General features: G+C 32.6%; 2 protein-coding genes across 2 annotated transcripts in view; both read right to left on the reverse strand.

The window, feature by feature from the left end:
* Positions 1–15: 15 nt before the first annotated feature.
* LOC149032572 (uncharacterized) lies at positions 16–4,439 on the reverse strand. Its single transcript, XM_089172457.1, is given in 4 exon segments — positions 16–156; positions 475–558; positions 1,649–3,303; positions 3,306–4,439. Coding segments are annotated over 2 exon segments (1,767 nt in total). The 5' UTR covers positions 4,290–4,439; the 3' UTR covers positions 16–156; positions 475–558; positions 1,649–2,520.
* The window catches only part of cysu (peroxidase homolog), a 90,919-nt gene continuing 82,215 nt past the window's right edge, over positions 4,183–12,886 (reverse strand). The window contains exons 3-17 of the mRNA XM_015333438.2: positions 11,881–11,960; positions 11,468–11,561; positions 11,197–11,388; positions 10,906–11,102; positions 10,032–10,284; positions 9,413–9,558; positions 8,725–8,966; positions 8,497–8,629; positions 8,287–8,414; positions 8,106–8,215; positions 7,948–8,040; positions 7,670–7,839; positions 7,463–7,571; positions 7,028–7,118; positions 4,183–5,680 (exon numbers count right to left, since the gene is read on the reverse strand). Of these exons, the coding sequence (XP_015188924.2) occupies positions 5,531–5,680; positions 7,028–7,118; positions 7,463–7,571; positions 7,670–7,839; positions 7,948–8,040; positions 8,106–8,215; positions 8,287–8,414; positions 8,497–8,629; positions 8,725–8,966; positions 9,413–9,558; positions 10,032–10,284; positions 10,906–11,102; positions 11,197–11,388; positions 11,468–11,561; positions 11,881–11,960 (2,188 nt within the window). The 3' untranslated portion in view covers positions 4,183–5,530. The remainder of the gene's footprint in view (positions 5,681–7,027; positions 7,119–7,462; positions 7,572–7,669; positions 7,840–7,947; positions 8,041–8,105; positions 8,216–8,286; positions 8,415–8,496; positions 8,630–8,724; positions 8,967–9,412; positions 9,559–10,031; positions 10,285–10,905; positions 11,103–11,196; positions 11,389–11,467; positions 11,562–11,880; positions 11,961–12,886) is intronic.

The following is a 12,886-nucleotide window of genomic DNA, read 5'->3' on the forward strand; positions in this document are numbered from 1 at the left end:
CGTCAGCTTTTTTGAGGAATGGAGCGATAGAATTCGCATCGATGCAGTCTGGAGTGAATTTCCCTTTGAATTTGATACACGCGTTTGCACACCTTTCACCGGCAAACCACGACCCGAACATTCGTTTGCACTGAGCGCAGTTTCTTATGCAGACACCTGTGCATACAATATGACAATAAGAAAGAGTTTAAACATTTACGGCGAGTATATTGTGATCATGATTTTCTTTTTTTTCTTTTTTTCTTTTTTTTCTTTTTTTTTATCGTTTCTATATAATTATATAAACTTTGATGAGTTACAAATATTTAATCAAACAGACACTGATGAATTAATCTATTATTTTAGTTTTCAGTTCTTGTCGTTTCATGTAAAGTAATGAAAAGTAAGAAGATAGAAAAGCAATAGCATATTGATAAGAATTTTGTTAAGAGGATATAAACAGAAATTTTGTTTTAAGAATATGTAAGGACTTACCGAACCAGTCTTTCGATTGAGCCATCACTATGCCCAACATTGTGACAGAAACAATGACGAGGAGAGTGAAGCGTAAGTTCATAGCTGCAAATAGATGCGTATAATTTGTATTATTTTTCTCTGAACGTTAAAATCGTCATTAAACAAAATTAACTGATGTGAATAGCAAGTTACATAAGTTTTCTTCTATAAATATTACTCAGATAATTTACTACGAATTAACTTTGAAGTTAGTCCTATAATTTATTTAAATTACTTGAAGCATGATTCATTCTACATGAATTAATTTCATTTCTCTATTTTTCTTTAACATATCGTATCTTACAATTAACTTTCATTAGTAAATACACATTCATGCTTTTATCGATTATGAGTGGAACGCGCAACGCGGAGATTTTAACGCGCGTAAAGACGAGAGCGACGTCACAAATTATTTCCAATATGTGTTGTATTCTGCATTGTAATCTATCGTAGATTCTAATCGTTATTTAACAGAGACAGTAATGTAAATACCTGATACAAATTAGCCTTTATAAACGTCAGTTTTGGGTCTTTTCAGTATTAGTCTCTCTTATAACTCAGATCGAGAGAAAAAAAGAAAATAAAAGAGAAAGAAAGGATGAAAAAAAGAGAGAGGGATGATTTTTAGTGGTACTAGTGATGTAATCACAAGATTTGCCTCGGGACGAATAAAACTATAGAATATTAAGATACATACTTAAAAATCCATCGCGGTTTGTATAATTTTTTTTTTTTTTTTTTTTTTGAGAATTTCAATATCAGTAATTTTTGATTGAACTTTATTGTCCTGACTATCTCTTCAAAAACTGAAGACTCTTCTGTTTTACTATAATATAATCGGACAACGTACACGAATGTATATACATATATGAATGGATTCATCATACTCGTATTGGTTGCTCATATATATATATATATATATATAGATGACATTTATAACCGGAATCTGTTTCTTCCGCGTTCTCCTTATTGAACAAACTGTGAACGTACCAAAGTTATAAATATGGACACTTTTTCTGTTTTTCTCACTCTTTCTCTTTTTCTTCCTCTTTCTATCTTTTTGCAATACTCAAAGAGAAGTAGTTTTTTGAAATGATCGGTAAGGACGCAAGAGTTAAGAAGACAAAGAAACAAATCGGTAAGCCGTACTTGCCTGATTCTTTCCTTTTATATAAGTACGAACGACGAAGCTACTATAATTGTTAAAACCAGACGAATGACACTGATGAGAGTTCGTCGAGAGACTTTATATATCCGTAGAGTCACTAAATTCACCCCTGCTGCTTTATCTTACTTCATTCATCGACTTCTTTTTCTTATCCTCCTTTCCTCTCTCTTCTTCTCTTCTCTTCTCTTCTCCTCTCTCTCTCTCTCTCTCTTTCTTCTTCGTTTATTTAATTTCCTGCACTCTCGGCGCATCCTGTGTTCTTCTGATATGATTTCCCTAAATATCCTTGTTTATTTGATTACTAGGATATCCTAGAATTTGTTTCTTTTCTTTGTTTAATCTGATTACTTATTAGTCTAGGTTTTACCCTTGCTAGTTTTAAGATGAATGTAAAATTAAATGTCTGCCTACGTTATAGATAATAAATATTTATATTATTTAATATTTATTATATTGTATATATCAATTTGTCGGTGTAGGTTAAAATACAACAGATGCACATTCTTCGAATTTGTTTCTTCTATTTATTGTTCAGTCAGTATTTTTCAACATGGATTCAATATAAAAATAAAATTAACTATACAGTACTTGTATTGTGAATAATATTAATTTTATTTAACGTTTATTTTGTTTTTATACATATAGCAGTTTTCGTAAATGTGTGTGTGTGTGTGTGTGTGGGTGAAAATATAACAGGTGAAAAAATTGAAGGAATGTACCAACATAAGAGAGTAATATATTATATAATTACATACTAGAAATATTGTTCATAATTTTGTATATAGAATCTTATTAGATTCTACTACTATTGCAGTAAAGTGATATATAATTCTCTCTTCCTCCTGCTTTCAATCTTCTTAGTTTATATTTTCTTCATCTCTTTTTATATCCTTCATACCAGGTAGCTCGTACTCTAGAGACCAATAATTCTTATAAACGGAGGGAACCTTTTTTCCATCGTCCTCGATTTCTTTATTCACTTCCTCGTCCAATCTCGAAATTCGATCCTTTTTGTCAAGAATCGTAGACAATGTTTTTAAGGTTTTCTTTTTCTTCTCTTCTTCCTTCTTCTTTTTTTTAGTTTCTTCACAAAGTTCCTCCTCCGAATTTTCTTCTAATTGATCGATAACATCTTTGCTAAAATAACGGTCGAGAAAATCTTTTTCTTCGTTGATCATTTCATCAGTTTTTTTTTGATCCTCCATATAATCAAGTTTTATATGATCTTTGTGAGAATTTTCACTTGCACGCTCATATCGAGGTTCCCATTTATCAGCGTCAACTAAATCTTCTCTAGTTGAATCTTTCGACATAGAAGAATAATTACTTTTAGCATCGTCCACTAATTCTTTACCATTCTCTCTCTTATTATTATTATTATTATTATTATTATTATTATTTTTGTTTGTTTTAAATTGTTGAAAAAATGTTTCGCTTTTTAAAAACTCATCCAAGTCGAAAGGTTTATTATACTCATCAATGTCAAATTGAATTTCCGGTAGAACGAATCCTTCATCCGGATTTTTCCTTACTTCCGATTGACTCTTAACATTCTCATTATTCTTCTTCTTAAGATGATTAAGGAAATTTTTCTTTGCGTGATTAGATGTTTCCGATAATTTAATATTTGTTGCAGCACCACGCGTTAAAATACTTTGATCTTTATTAGCATCTTCATTGTTATTGTTCTCGGAATATTCGTTACCCAACGTAGTTTTTTTTTCGCGTCATCGTTTGATATATTCGAAGAATTTTTGGGATCTATATATTTTTCTTTAGCTCGTCGACGGTCTTCTTTGTCTAGACTTTCTTCTCTCTCATCTGAATAATCAGGTATCTCGACGTATGGAATTTTGTCTGGATCATAATCAGGAATTGGAGAGACTAGTTTGTTGTTGTTGTTGTTGTTGTTGTTATCCAATTGTTCAACAGGCATAGAAGAAAAAGAATACTTTTCTGTAAATTTATTTTCATTTAAATCTTCAGTTTCTTTAGAATCAATATAAGACACTGCATCAGGCTTGGAAATTTTCGATTCAACAAATGGTTTCATTGTTGATTCTCTCAAGAAAACAAACGATTTTTTATTTTCACTCAAATCTTTGGTCTCCTTAGAATCAACGTATATTTCATCAGGATTGTTAATAATCTTTTCACTTTTGGATTCAACAATTGGCTTTAACGTTGAACAATTATCGACATTTTCCATGACCACTTTAACGTATTTATCAAATTCATCCTCTTCCGAAGGTCTTCTCTCATCGAAAGGAGGTACTCCAATAAATAATTTGTTCTTTTCGTTCAAAGACCCAGTCTCGTTATAAGGAAAATTTAAGTCTTCTACTTCCGAGCCAGACGTAACGTATTTATCCTTGAATATCTCTCTGTGTGTTCTCGTAGGCGTAGACGGTACCACGATCTTGAAAGTTGGACGTGTACCGTTAATTATCTCCCATATGCGTTTGTAAAAATCCGTATAAACGTTTACATTCGTATCAGTTATTTTCGATTTCTTATCCTCCTGAGTGAATTTAGGATGTCGATACAGTTTGAAATTATTTTTCATTTCTTCCGATGATTTTGTACTATTTTCATTGGTGGAACGTTTTAATCGTTTATTCGTCATACTTTTATTTATTTTTCTGAATAATCGGTTCCTCTTACGCGCGTTTTTCATTCCTCTATTCTTTTGTATCATTTTCTCGATGATGCTGCTAATTTTGATTGCGTCATTGTCAGAAGATTGCTTGAATTCATTATCATCGATAAGTATCATGTTATTATTTTTTATGTTAAGTGATAAAACGTCAATTGTAGATACTTTTTTAACGTGTCTTCTCCATAATAAAGGTGTATATCTATTTTTTACGTTTTCATCTTTTCTTTTTATAATCTTTATCAAATTGGGATTGAATAATTTCGCGTAGCGTTTATTAGGTAGAACATATTTCACATCTCGATTAGGTTTGCGAGATTGTTGATGATGATGATGCTGAAATTGATGATGGAAGTTGTACGTATTAAATTGGGCTATGGGTTACCATTAATGATAATATTGCGAACCAAATCTACTACTGTGCAATAAATCTGCAAAGGTACTGGATATTTTTCATGAAATAAGGATGATAGGCATATTCGTTATTTTTTAATGGCACTGTTATCAAAGTGACTTTATTTTTTGATGCTCGTTAATATGTACAAAGTATACGTATAGATCATGTATAGTAATATAATAATTAATAACTACGATGAGAGCTACACAGTGCAGTGGCGCAGAAACGATCGATTTATTATTTATCTTTGTTTTGTTGTTTTTTTCTATTCATTTATCTTAATTTCCTTCACGTACCTTTCTGTGTCATTGCAAGGGCGTTATTTACATAATGCATTTTACGACGTAATACCTTAGACAGCTAAAAAAGAACTTATCGTAATCAAGTGCTATGCACTTCGCTATGCAATCGCGTTTTCAGTTGGCACGGCAAATGAATCATTATTTCATTCCAAAATACATTTTACTTTAAATGTTTTGTGACATCAAGTTTACACTCTCATATCATGTGTGTGTGCGTATATATATATATATATATATGTATATATTTTTTATATACAATCGCGCGCGCGAAGATTCATTTATATTATTTATTTAAAGATGTATATTAAATATCAGTCTAATTAAATGTTAAAAAAGAAGGCGTCAGAACAAATGTAAGTATGTATGATGCATGCATGTATATGCAGTTAAATATATAAACATATATATATATATATATATCGAAGTTTATTATTTTTTTTCTTTTCTTTTGCGAAAATGATATCAGAAGATGGACGGACCGATGGACTCTGGTGTGCTTGTGCGCGCGCGCATTACTTTCTCGTGATGCCCAGATACGAAGCAATGCCGTTAATACTCTCAAAGAAGATTCGCAAAGCGTCCTGTTTCTCGTAGTGGTCCCGTACCGTGTCCGCATTCACCGGACGTCCCGGCACGTCAAGCAAACGTTCCTCCACCAAACGCTACAGTACAATAGGTTTTTCTTTTTTACATTTGTAGCTTTGTGCCGATGACAATGGTGATGCTGCGTAAATAAGAGTGGTAGAAGATCTAGGAAAATTGATTAACGGATGGAAAATTGATTGGACTTATGGATAGATTAATGGATGGATTGGTTTTTTGGTGAATTGAATGAATGAATCAGTTTGTCTATTTTTATGTCTATATGTGTGTCTTTATCTGTAAATAGTTTTTATTCCCTTATCAAAGTATTTCATTTAAACGAAGTTATAGTGCAATTAAAGTGCATAGCAATAACTGCGTGAAAAAATGCGTGATATACTATGATTAGATATTTGAATGTTTTTAAATCGAATGACAAAGTGTTTCAAGTTTACTATTATATTTTTTTTTATATGTGTGTTCATTTTTGTGCAATTCTTATTAATTGATATTAATATATGTATAATATATTGTATGTATTTTACTAGATTTGCTATGCACCGTGCAAATTAAGTCTTCGCCTCTACGGGATCTAAACAACAAAACAAAATTAATACTAAATTCTAAGGCATATCTACGCGATGATCATTATGTATTATGTATTATGTATTAATGATAAATTTTGATTTTACTATCACTCTCGATTCCGACGTTTTAAATAAGTTTTTTTATCACTCTAACATTTACTTCGATTAACTTATAAATTATATGAACATCTAATGAAATGTGTTTTTTTTTTCTATTATGCATATCTATTGTGCATATCTATTCTGCAGTCGAATAATTATTATTTTCTGCCGTTTATTAAATATAATAAATAATTATTATTATTACCATGGTATTTCCAAAAAAAAAAAAGAAACTAAAAATACAAATATGATTATGACTGCACCTAGGTGCAATAAAAGACGAAACAAAGTAAGAAAAAAAATGTACTAAAAATTTGATATGTGCGTATAAGCGTGGAAACTTATGCAAAAGGGAGTGGGGATGGGTACAGTGCAATATTATACCCATTTTAATTAGGCGATGACTATGACGATTGTATAATCGTCTTAAGTCTACATTTTTTTTTTTTTTAATGATTCTTGTTCTTGTTGCTTTTGTTGTTTTTTTTCAGCGTGCATGCCTAGGCAGTGTATCTTGGATTAGGAGGATGTCCTGGCTCGTGATGCATGCTACGTGATGGTGGTGGTAATTGTGGTGGTGATGGTGGTTTAAATATGTAGTATCTCCCGGTGTATTTATATATTTATATATATATATTTTTTTTTCTAATTGTTTTAATATTATTTTCTAGTATAGAACTTGGATGAGCCCTTTTCTTACTTCCCAAACGGCCCGTACTGTCGCGCTAGATTACTCACGTATTGCGTGGCGTGGCTCGTTGGATACTCGGCCCATTTGCTCAGGTCTATACTTGGTAATACACCACTACGGCAAGGTACTCGTGGATTGCTATTAAAACATCATAAGAATTTCAATTAGTACACGAGAAAATTCATGTCTCGTGCTTTAGTTGCTGTTTGTTAGGTCAGTATTTTGAACACTATAATGTTTGGTGGCACCAAATTGGTGTCACCAAATAATCTACTGGATAAATGCTAGACATCGAAATGTTGAGAAAATTTGTGTCAGTCTTTGTAGTAAAAAAAAAACTCTGACGTAACCCTAACGCACTTCTGCTGTCTTTATTTTATTATTATTGAAGAAAAATATTGAAAAATACTGAACAAATAAATAACATTCTTATGTCAAACATTATTTTCATATACTACCCCCTAAAAATTCTGAAATCTTACATTTCGTGATCGGGTAAAACCATAGGATATATTTGTATGGTGTCTATGAGGTCTGTGTTGTCGCATATCATTTTAGCCAACTTCGTCTTACGAATCTCATTGAGTTGATCTAGAAAAGTGAAAGCGAATTGCACTCTGTTAGAATAGTACTACTAAACTAATGGCCTTGGGGATAAAGAAACTCGAGAGGATTCGAAAGGATCGTACCGAGAGTGAAGGACGCTGGTTGATTTGGTAGCTCGTACCAAAACCTGTCACCACGTCGTGAATGGCTAAATTGCGTAGCGATTATACAGGCGAAGGTTGGCCCAAGCATACTACCCGGAAGTGGTCGCTCCGATACACCACCAGACCACAAATCAACGTCAGCTGGATGTCTTTTAGTAAAAATCAATTGAAAAGTTCATTTAATATTTTTATCACAAGACCTTCTTTACTTTTTTACCTTTTTTAATTCATTTAAAAGAAAGTTTTTTTATACTGACTCGAAAATTGAACTGTAGCGGCCAATAGTCTCGTTTGGCATGGATCCGAACAATTCGTCGAAAGTATTAGCCTCAGGTAATCCGCAGTATTTTCTATAAGGGAAAAAAAGATGATTAAAAATCAATCGTTAAAAATCAATTTTTCTATGCATACTTACCGAAAATCCATGTAACTGGGTATACCAAATTCTCGTCCACGTTGCATGTTGAATGATACCAAATCCATTCCAAATTTGGCACCAACTTTTTTAAACAAATGGTTAGTTACCTGCATAATAATACTGAGTTTATTTTCTTATTCTTATTTTAATTGTATCGTAGATACAAAATGAAAGTTACTTCTTGAGTTATAGAGTCATCCATAGCTTGAGCAACTTGATTCATCAGTCCCATAAAGTATTCGTCTAAAACTCCAGCACGATAAAGGTCGTACGGTCTTCTGATTAGATCCGATAATCTTTTGGAAGCTTTACAAATAATCAAGATTAATTTAGAATTAATTTTAAATAGATATTTTTCGATGAATATCTATATTATTTGAAAATTTACCAATAAATTTGTGAGCTTTGCTCCATCGTTCAACCGCAGTGGGAAGTAAAGAATGTCCAAATCTGAATGCAGCAGCAGCGAATGCATCGATTACACCAGGATTTACTGTTGGATCGTATCCATCCCAATAACCCTAAAATAAAATAAATAAATAAATAAATTCATTTTTGTAATTATTACAAAATTCCGAATGATGCGATTAAGCGTTGTTAGAATAAAAAACATTACGTTTTTCTCGAGAAGAAGTCCAAACTTTTCCATGACGTCTTTTCCCAAAAGGATTGGTAAAAATTCATTATAAGTGATATGTTGAATTTCTGCGATGACTATGCGTCTTGATTCCTGAAACAGCGTCTCATCGTCCCAATGGGGATTAATACGAGTGAGTACCTTCGCAATTCTGTTGTGCTCTCTAGCGACTAATGTGTGCATGCACGTTAATACCAGTTGCTCGTTGACACGAATTTCACCTAAAATAGAAAAATCAAATCAGATATTAAAATAGACAAAGCTTTTACGTTATCCTGGTATGTATTATGTCACATGGTATAATTGTGGGAATTATTTTAGATAAGATTATCGCGAGAGATTAAAGAAAGGTATCTTTACAATTCTAGCATGAACAGTTAGTTGAGAAATTTCCATTAAGCAGCGCATAGTTTTATTGTAATGAAGTAACCCCAACGGTAACTCATTTTCCATAACATTTTCCCACGTCATACCTTTCCTAATCATAGATCAAGGAGAGCGCGGTAGCAGCTCGTGTGAAAGAAAACAATTCTAATTACATCACATTTACATCGTAATTGATATAGGTGAGTGAGGCAATGAAAATTTTATTAATTAATTCTTAGAAAAACTTATCTTTCCATTTTGTTTTATTTTATTGTATTTTATTTCGATTAAAACATCTTACCTGCTTCAAAACAGTACATCGACTTATTCGGACGAGTGCATCCTTCGTCAGGTATATCCAATTTCAATGGTAATAAATCTTTCAATCCGTACTCGTTGAAAACTGGATTCATTCTTAACAATCCACCGTAACCACTTCGCAGTTTCCTAAAGAAAAAAAAAAAAAGAAAAAAAAAAATATAAAGGATATTATCCTATATTAATTTCTTTCGTGAAAGTGAATCACTTGATTCGCGTTTAAAGAAGTTTTTTCGAGCACGTCATTGTGGGATCACTAAATCGGGCAAAATTGAGCAATAGTGGATCCTATGATGTGAATCTGCTGATAGAAAGTACAAGGGGAACGTTTGAAAATATGGAACGACGTAATACTGATTTATTATCGTAAATGACGTAACAGAATGTAGGCACACATGTTAAATGGATATATAAGTTAAAGGATAAATAAACTTTGATTCCGTATCCTGGTCTATCCGTAAACCGATCTGTAGTGTAAAATCTCAACAAAGTCAATTGAAGTGAACACGTTAATCATTGACTAATCACCAATCGTGATTCGGTTTGTGAAATTGCAAGATCCTTCGAATTTTGTGTTATTATGTCAAATATATCTGATTTACCTAGCGAAATTTTCTGTAATTCCATAAACAGTGTTTCCATCAAGAACTCCAGTAAGCAAGTTAAAAGGTACACGTGATCCAAGACGACAACCTGGTCGAACAGCTGGGAATGCTCGTACAAAGTCCATACATTGGACGTTAAATAATCTGTAGAAGTAGTCATCTTCTGGTATACGAATTTCGTTGCAGTAAGGATTCTTCAAATGTGGAGGACGGGAACAACATTCTTCGGGGTCATTACGATTTAAAGGATCTGCAAAATGTATGTGTGTGTGTGTGTGTGTGTGTGGAGAGAGAGAGAGAGATAAATTCATTAGATAATTTTTCTAATATATTATTTATATATTATTGTTTCATATTTTTATGCAGAAATTTGAAAACGAAATAATTCTTTGCCGAAGTATGTAATGTTTTTGGAAACAAGCATGGAAATAGAGACAGCAATTGGCCTCGTTGAATAATCTTGTCACTGTGATCGTTCGCTTTCTCTGATAGTTACCCTCCTTTCGGTATAAGGTATATGTATTCAATATGGAAGGGTTTGATACTTATAAGTTTGTGTGTTATTCACACATACACATTTACAACACTGATGCACGCACATCTGGTAAATTTTGAAATGTTTAATTGGAACACCAACAGATAGTTGCGTAATATTCTTACGGATTAGATATTCGATAATCGAAATATTTTCTTACGTTTCATTTCTATTCTTATAGTATATAGGTCACATGTTCTTAGATTTTATTTTCTTGATTATATACGCTATTAAATCATCATTGTCATCATCTCGTAACTCGCGATTGATCAGTAATCTTACAAAGTGACTTTCTTTTTCAAACGTACAAACAAACACGTTTTGAAAGTATCTTACCTAAAGGTGTTCCAGTTAGCGTGTAATCATGATCCATGAATTGTCCCCAGGCTATCACCATGACAGTACCAGCGTGGTCATGATATCCCTCATCTGGATGCATAGTACGTGAAACTATTCTAGACAATGGTAAATCTCGTCCACTTACTGCTATCCTAGGTGCTGATAAACCATCCGAGAATCTTGGTGGCATCAATCTAAAAATTAACAATAACAACAGTAACCAAATAATTTCAATAAAATAAGAGACAAAGATATGAAAGAAAGACAAAAAAAAAAGAGTAATTTTACCTGGTGAACGGTGAAAGAGTCGAACCCCATGTTGGATTTTGTAAATTTGTACAGAGTCCATCGTATCTTCGATATTTTCCTGGTCTACATTCGACGTTGCTTAGAAAAGCAGGACAAACTTCGCGTATTAATGTTTTCGATGTGTCAATCAATGGAAGACTTTTCTCAATTTCCTCGAATGACAGACCGTACCTGTTAAATCATGACATGTTTAACTAATAAGCTCATTCTTAGTTACAGTTAGTACTCATCTCGTTCATTTGTAACTCACGTTTGGGCTAGATTAATGGATATGTCCAGTAAAAGTTCACCGACCGTAGCCAGATCTTCGGGTCTCCAGATTTCGTTTTTGGGTTGTGCGACGTCTGTTTGTCAACACACATTAATTAAATTATTCATCATCATCATCATTGATGTAAGTTGATGTAAGAAATTATATATTATAAATATTATTTTTTTGATGATTTTGTTGTTAATTCTTTTATATTGCCGCGCAATGAAGTTGCGCAGTAATATATTGTTAGCCAATCTTGCAAAATATGTCGAGTATTCTTTAAGCGTCGTTCCGCGTGATGGAGTTTTAAATCAACGGGTTCAATTGTAAATGAAAAAAAAATCTTCTTGACTGGGATTGAGTGATTTTATAACAGAGAGAATAATGATTATAGCAATCGTCTTACTTACTGATGCGTTTCCTCGCCTCTATATAGGCATGATTAACTGCATCGTATGTGATACAGGTTTGCGATCCCGCAGTAGGTGGACTATGAAAAAGGAATAGAATAACAATAACAAAATAAGTATTTAAGAGAAAGAAAAAAAGAAAGTAACTTAAAATTATTTGTGAGTGAGGATGCAAAACGAAGGTGCGAGAGACTGCGATCTTTGACTCTTAGAGTATTATTTACAGTTTCCCTTCTCTCCGGCTTAATTACCTAACGTGTTCTAGCCTAGTTTACAACTATCTTTATCTCTCTTTAAAACACTACATTTAGAAACGTGTTCATGGAACCTGTATTAGGTGGTAGGTCGATAGTTCTTACCAGGAACAATTAAAGAAGCAAGCATAAAATATATATATATATATATATATATATATATATATATATATATATATATATATATATATATATTTGTAAATATACAATTTTTGTATAAAATAATTTAGAAATGAATACATGTATATAATACCGTGTTCACGCACGAAAGCTTGCATCTGAAAAGATTAAAGCTTGTATCGAGATAACTCAAAACTATATCTTGCAGAGTATCCGGAGAATCGACTCATATCCTGTTTCTTCTAGGTACGAAATAGTGGTGGCATTGACGTGCCACCACCGCCACCGCCACCGCCCGTGGCTTTTACCATCGAAGGTTGACCCAGTGGCACTCTACACATATCTACGTAGATATTATATATGTGTACAAAACCGTTTACTTTCCGATCCGTTCTTTCTTTATTATCCTAGTCGCCATTTCTTCCGCGTTTCGACGGACCTCGTGCATGACTCACTTTTATCCCGGATTATTTTTACATACATGTAGTAGCATTTTTACTTATTATTACTATGTACATAAATAACTGTTATTCATTCTGTTTGTTTCTTTTTGGAAATAGAAAAACTTTCGAGTTATACTTTCTCTATTTTATAGGAAGAAAATAAAAGAGAGAAAAAATATCTTGATTTGA

This window comes from Polistes dominula, unplaced genomic scaffold (genome assembly GCF_049000335.1).
Source record: "Polistes dominula isolate Pdom_NZ unplaced genomic scaffold, Pdom_raw_medaka contig_74, whole genome shotgun sequence".
In the NCBI taxonomy this organism is placed as follows: Eukaryota; Metazoa; Arthropoda; class Insecta; order Hymenoptera; family Vespidae; genus Polistes; species Polistes dominula.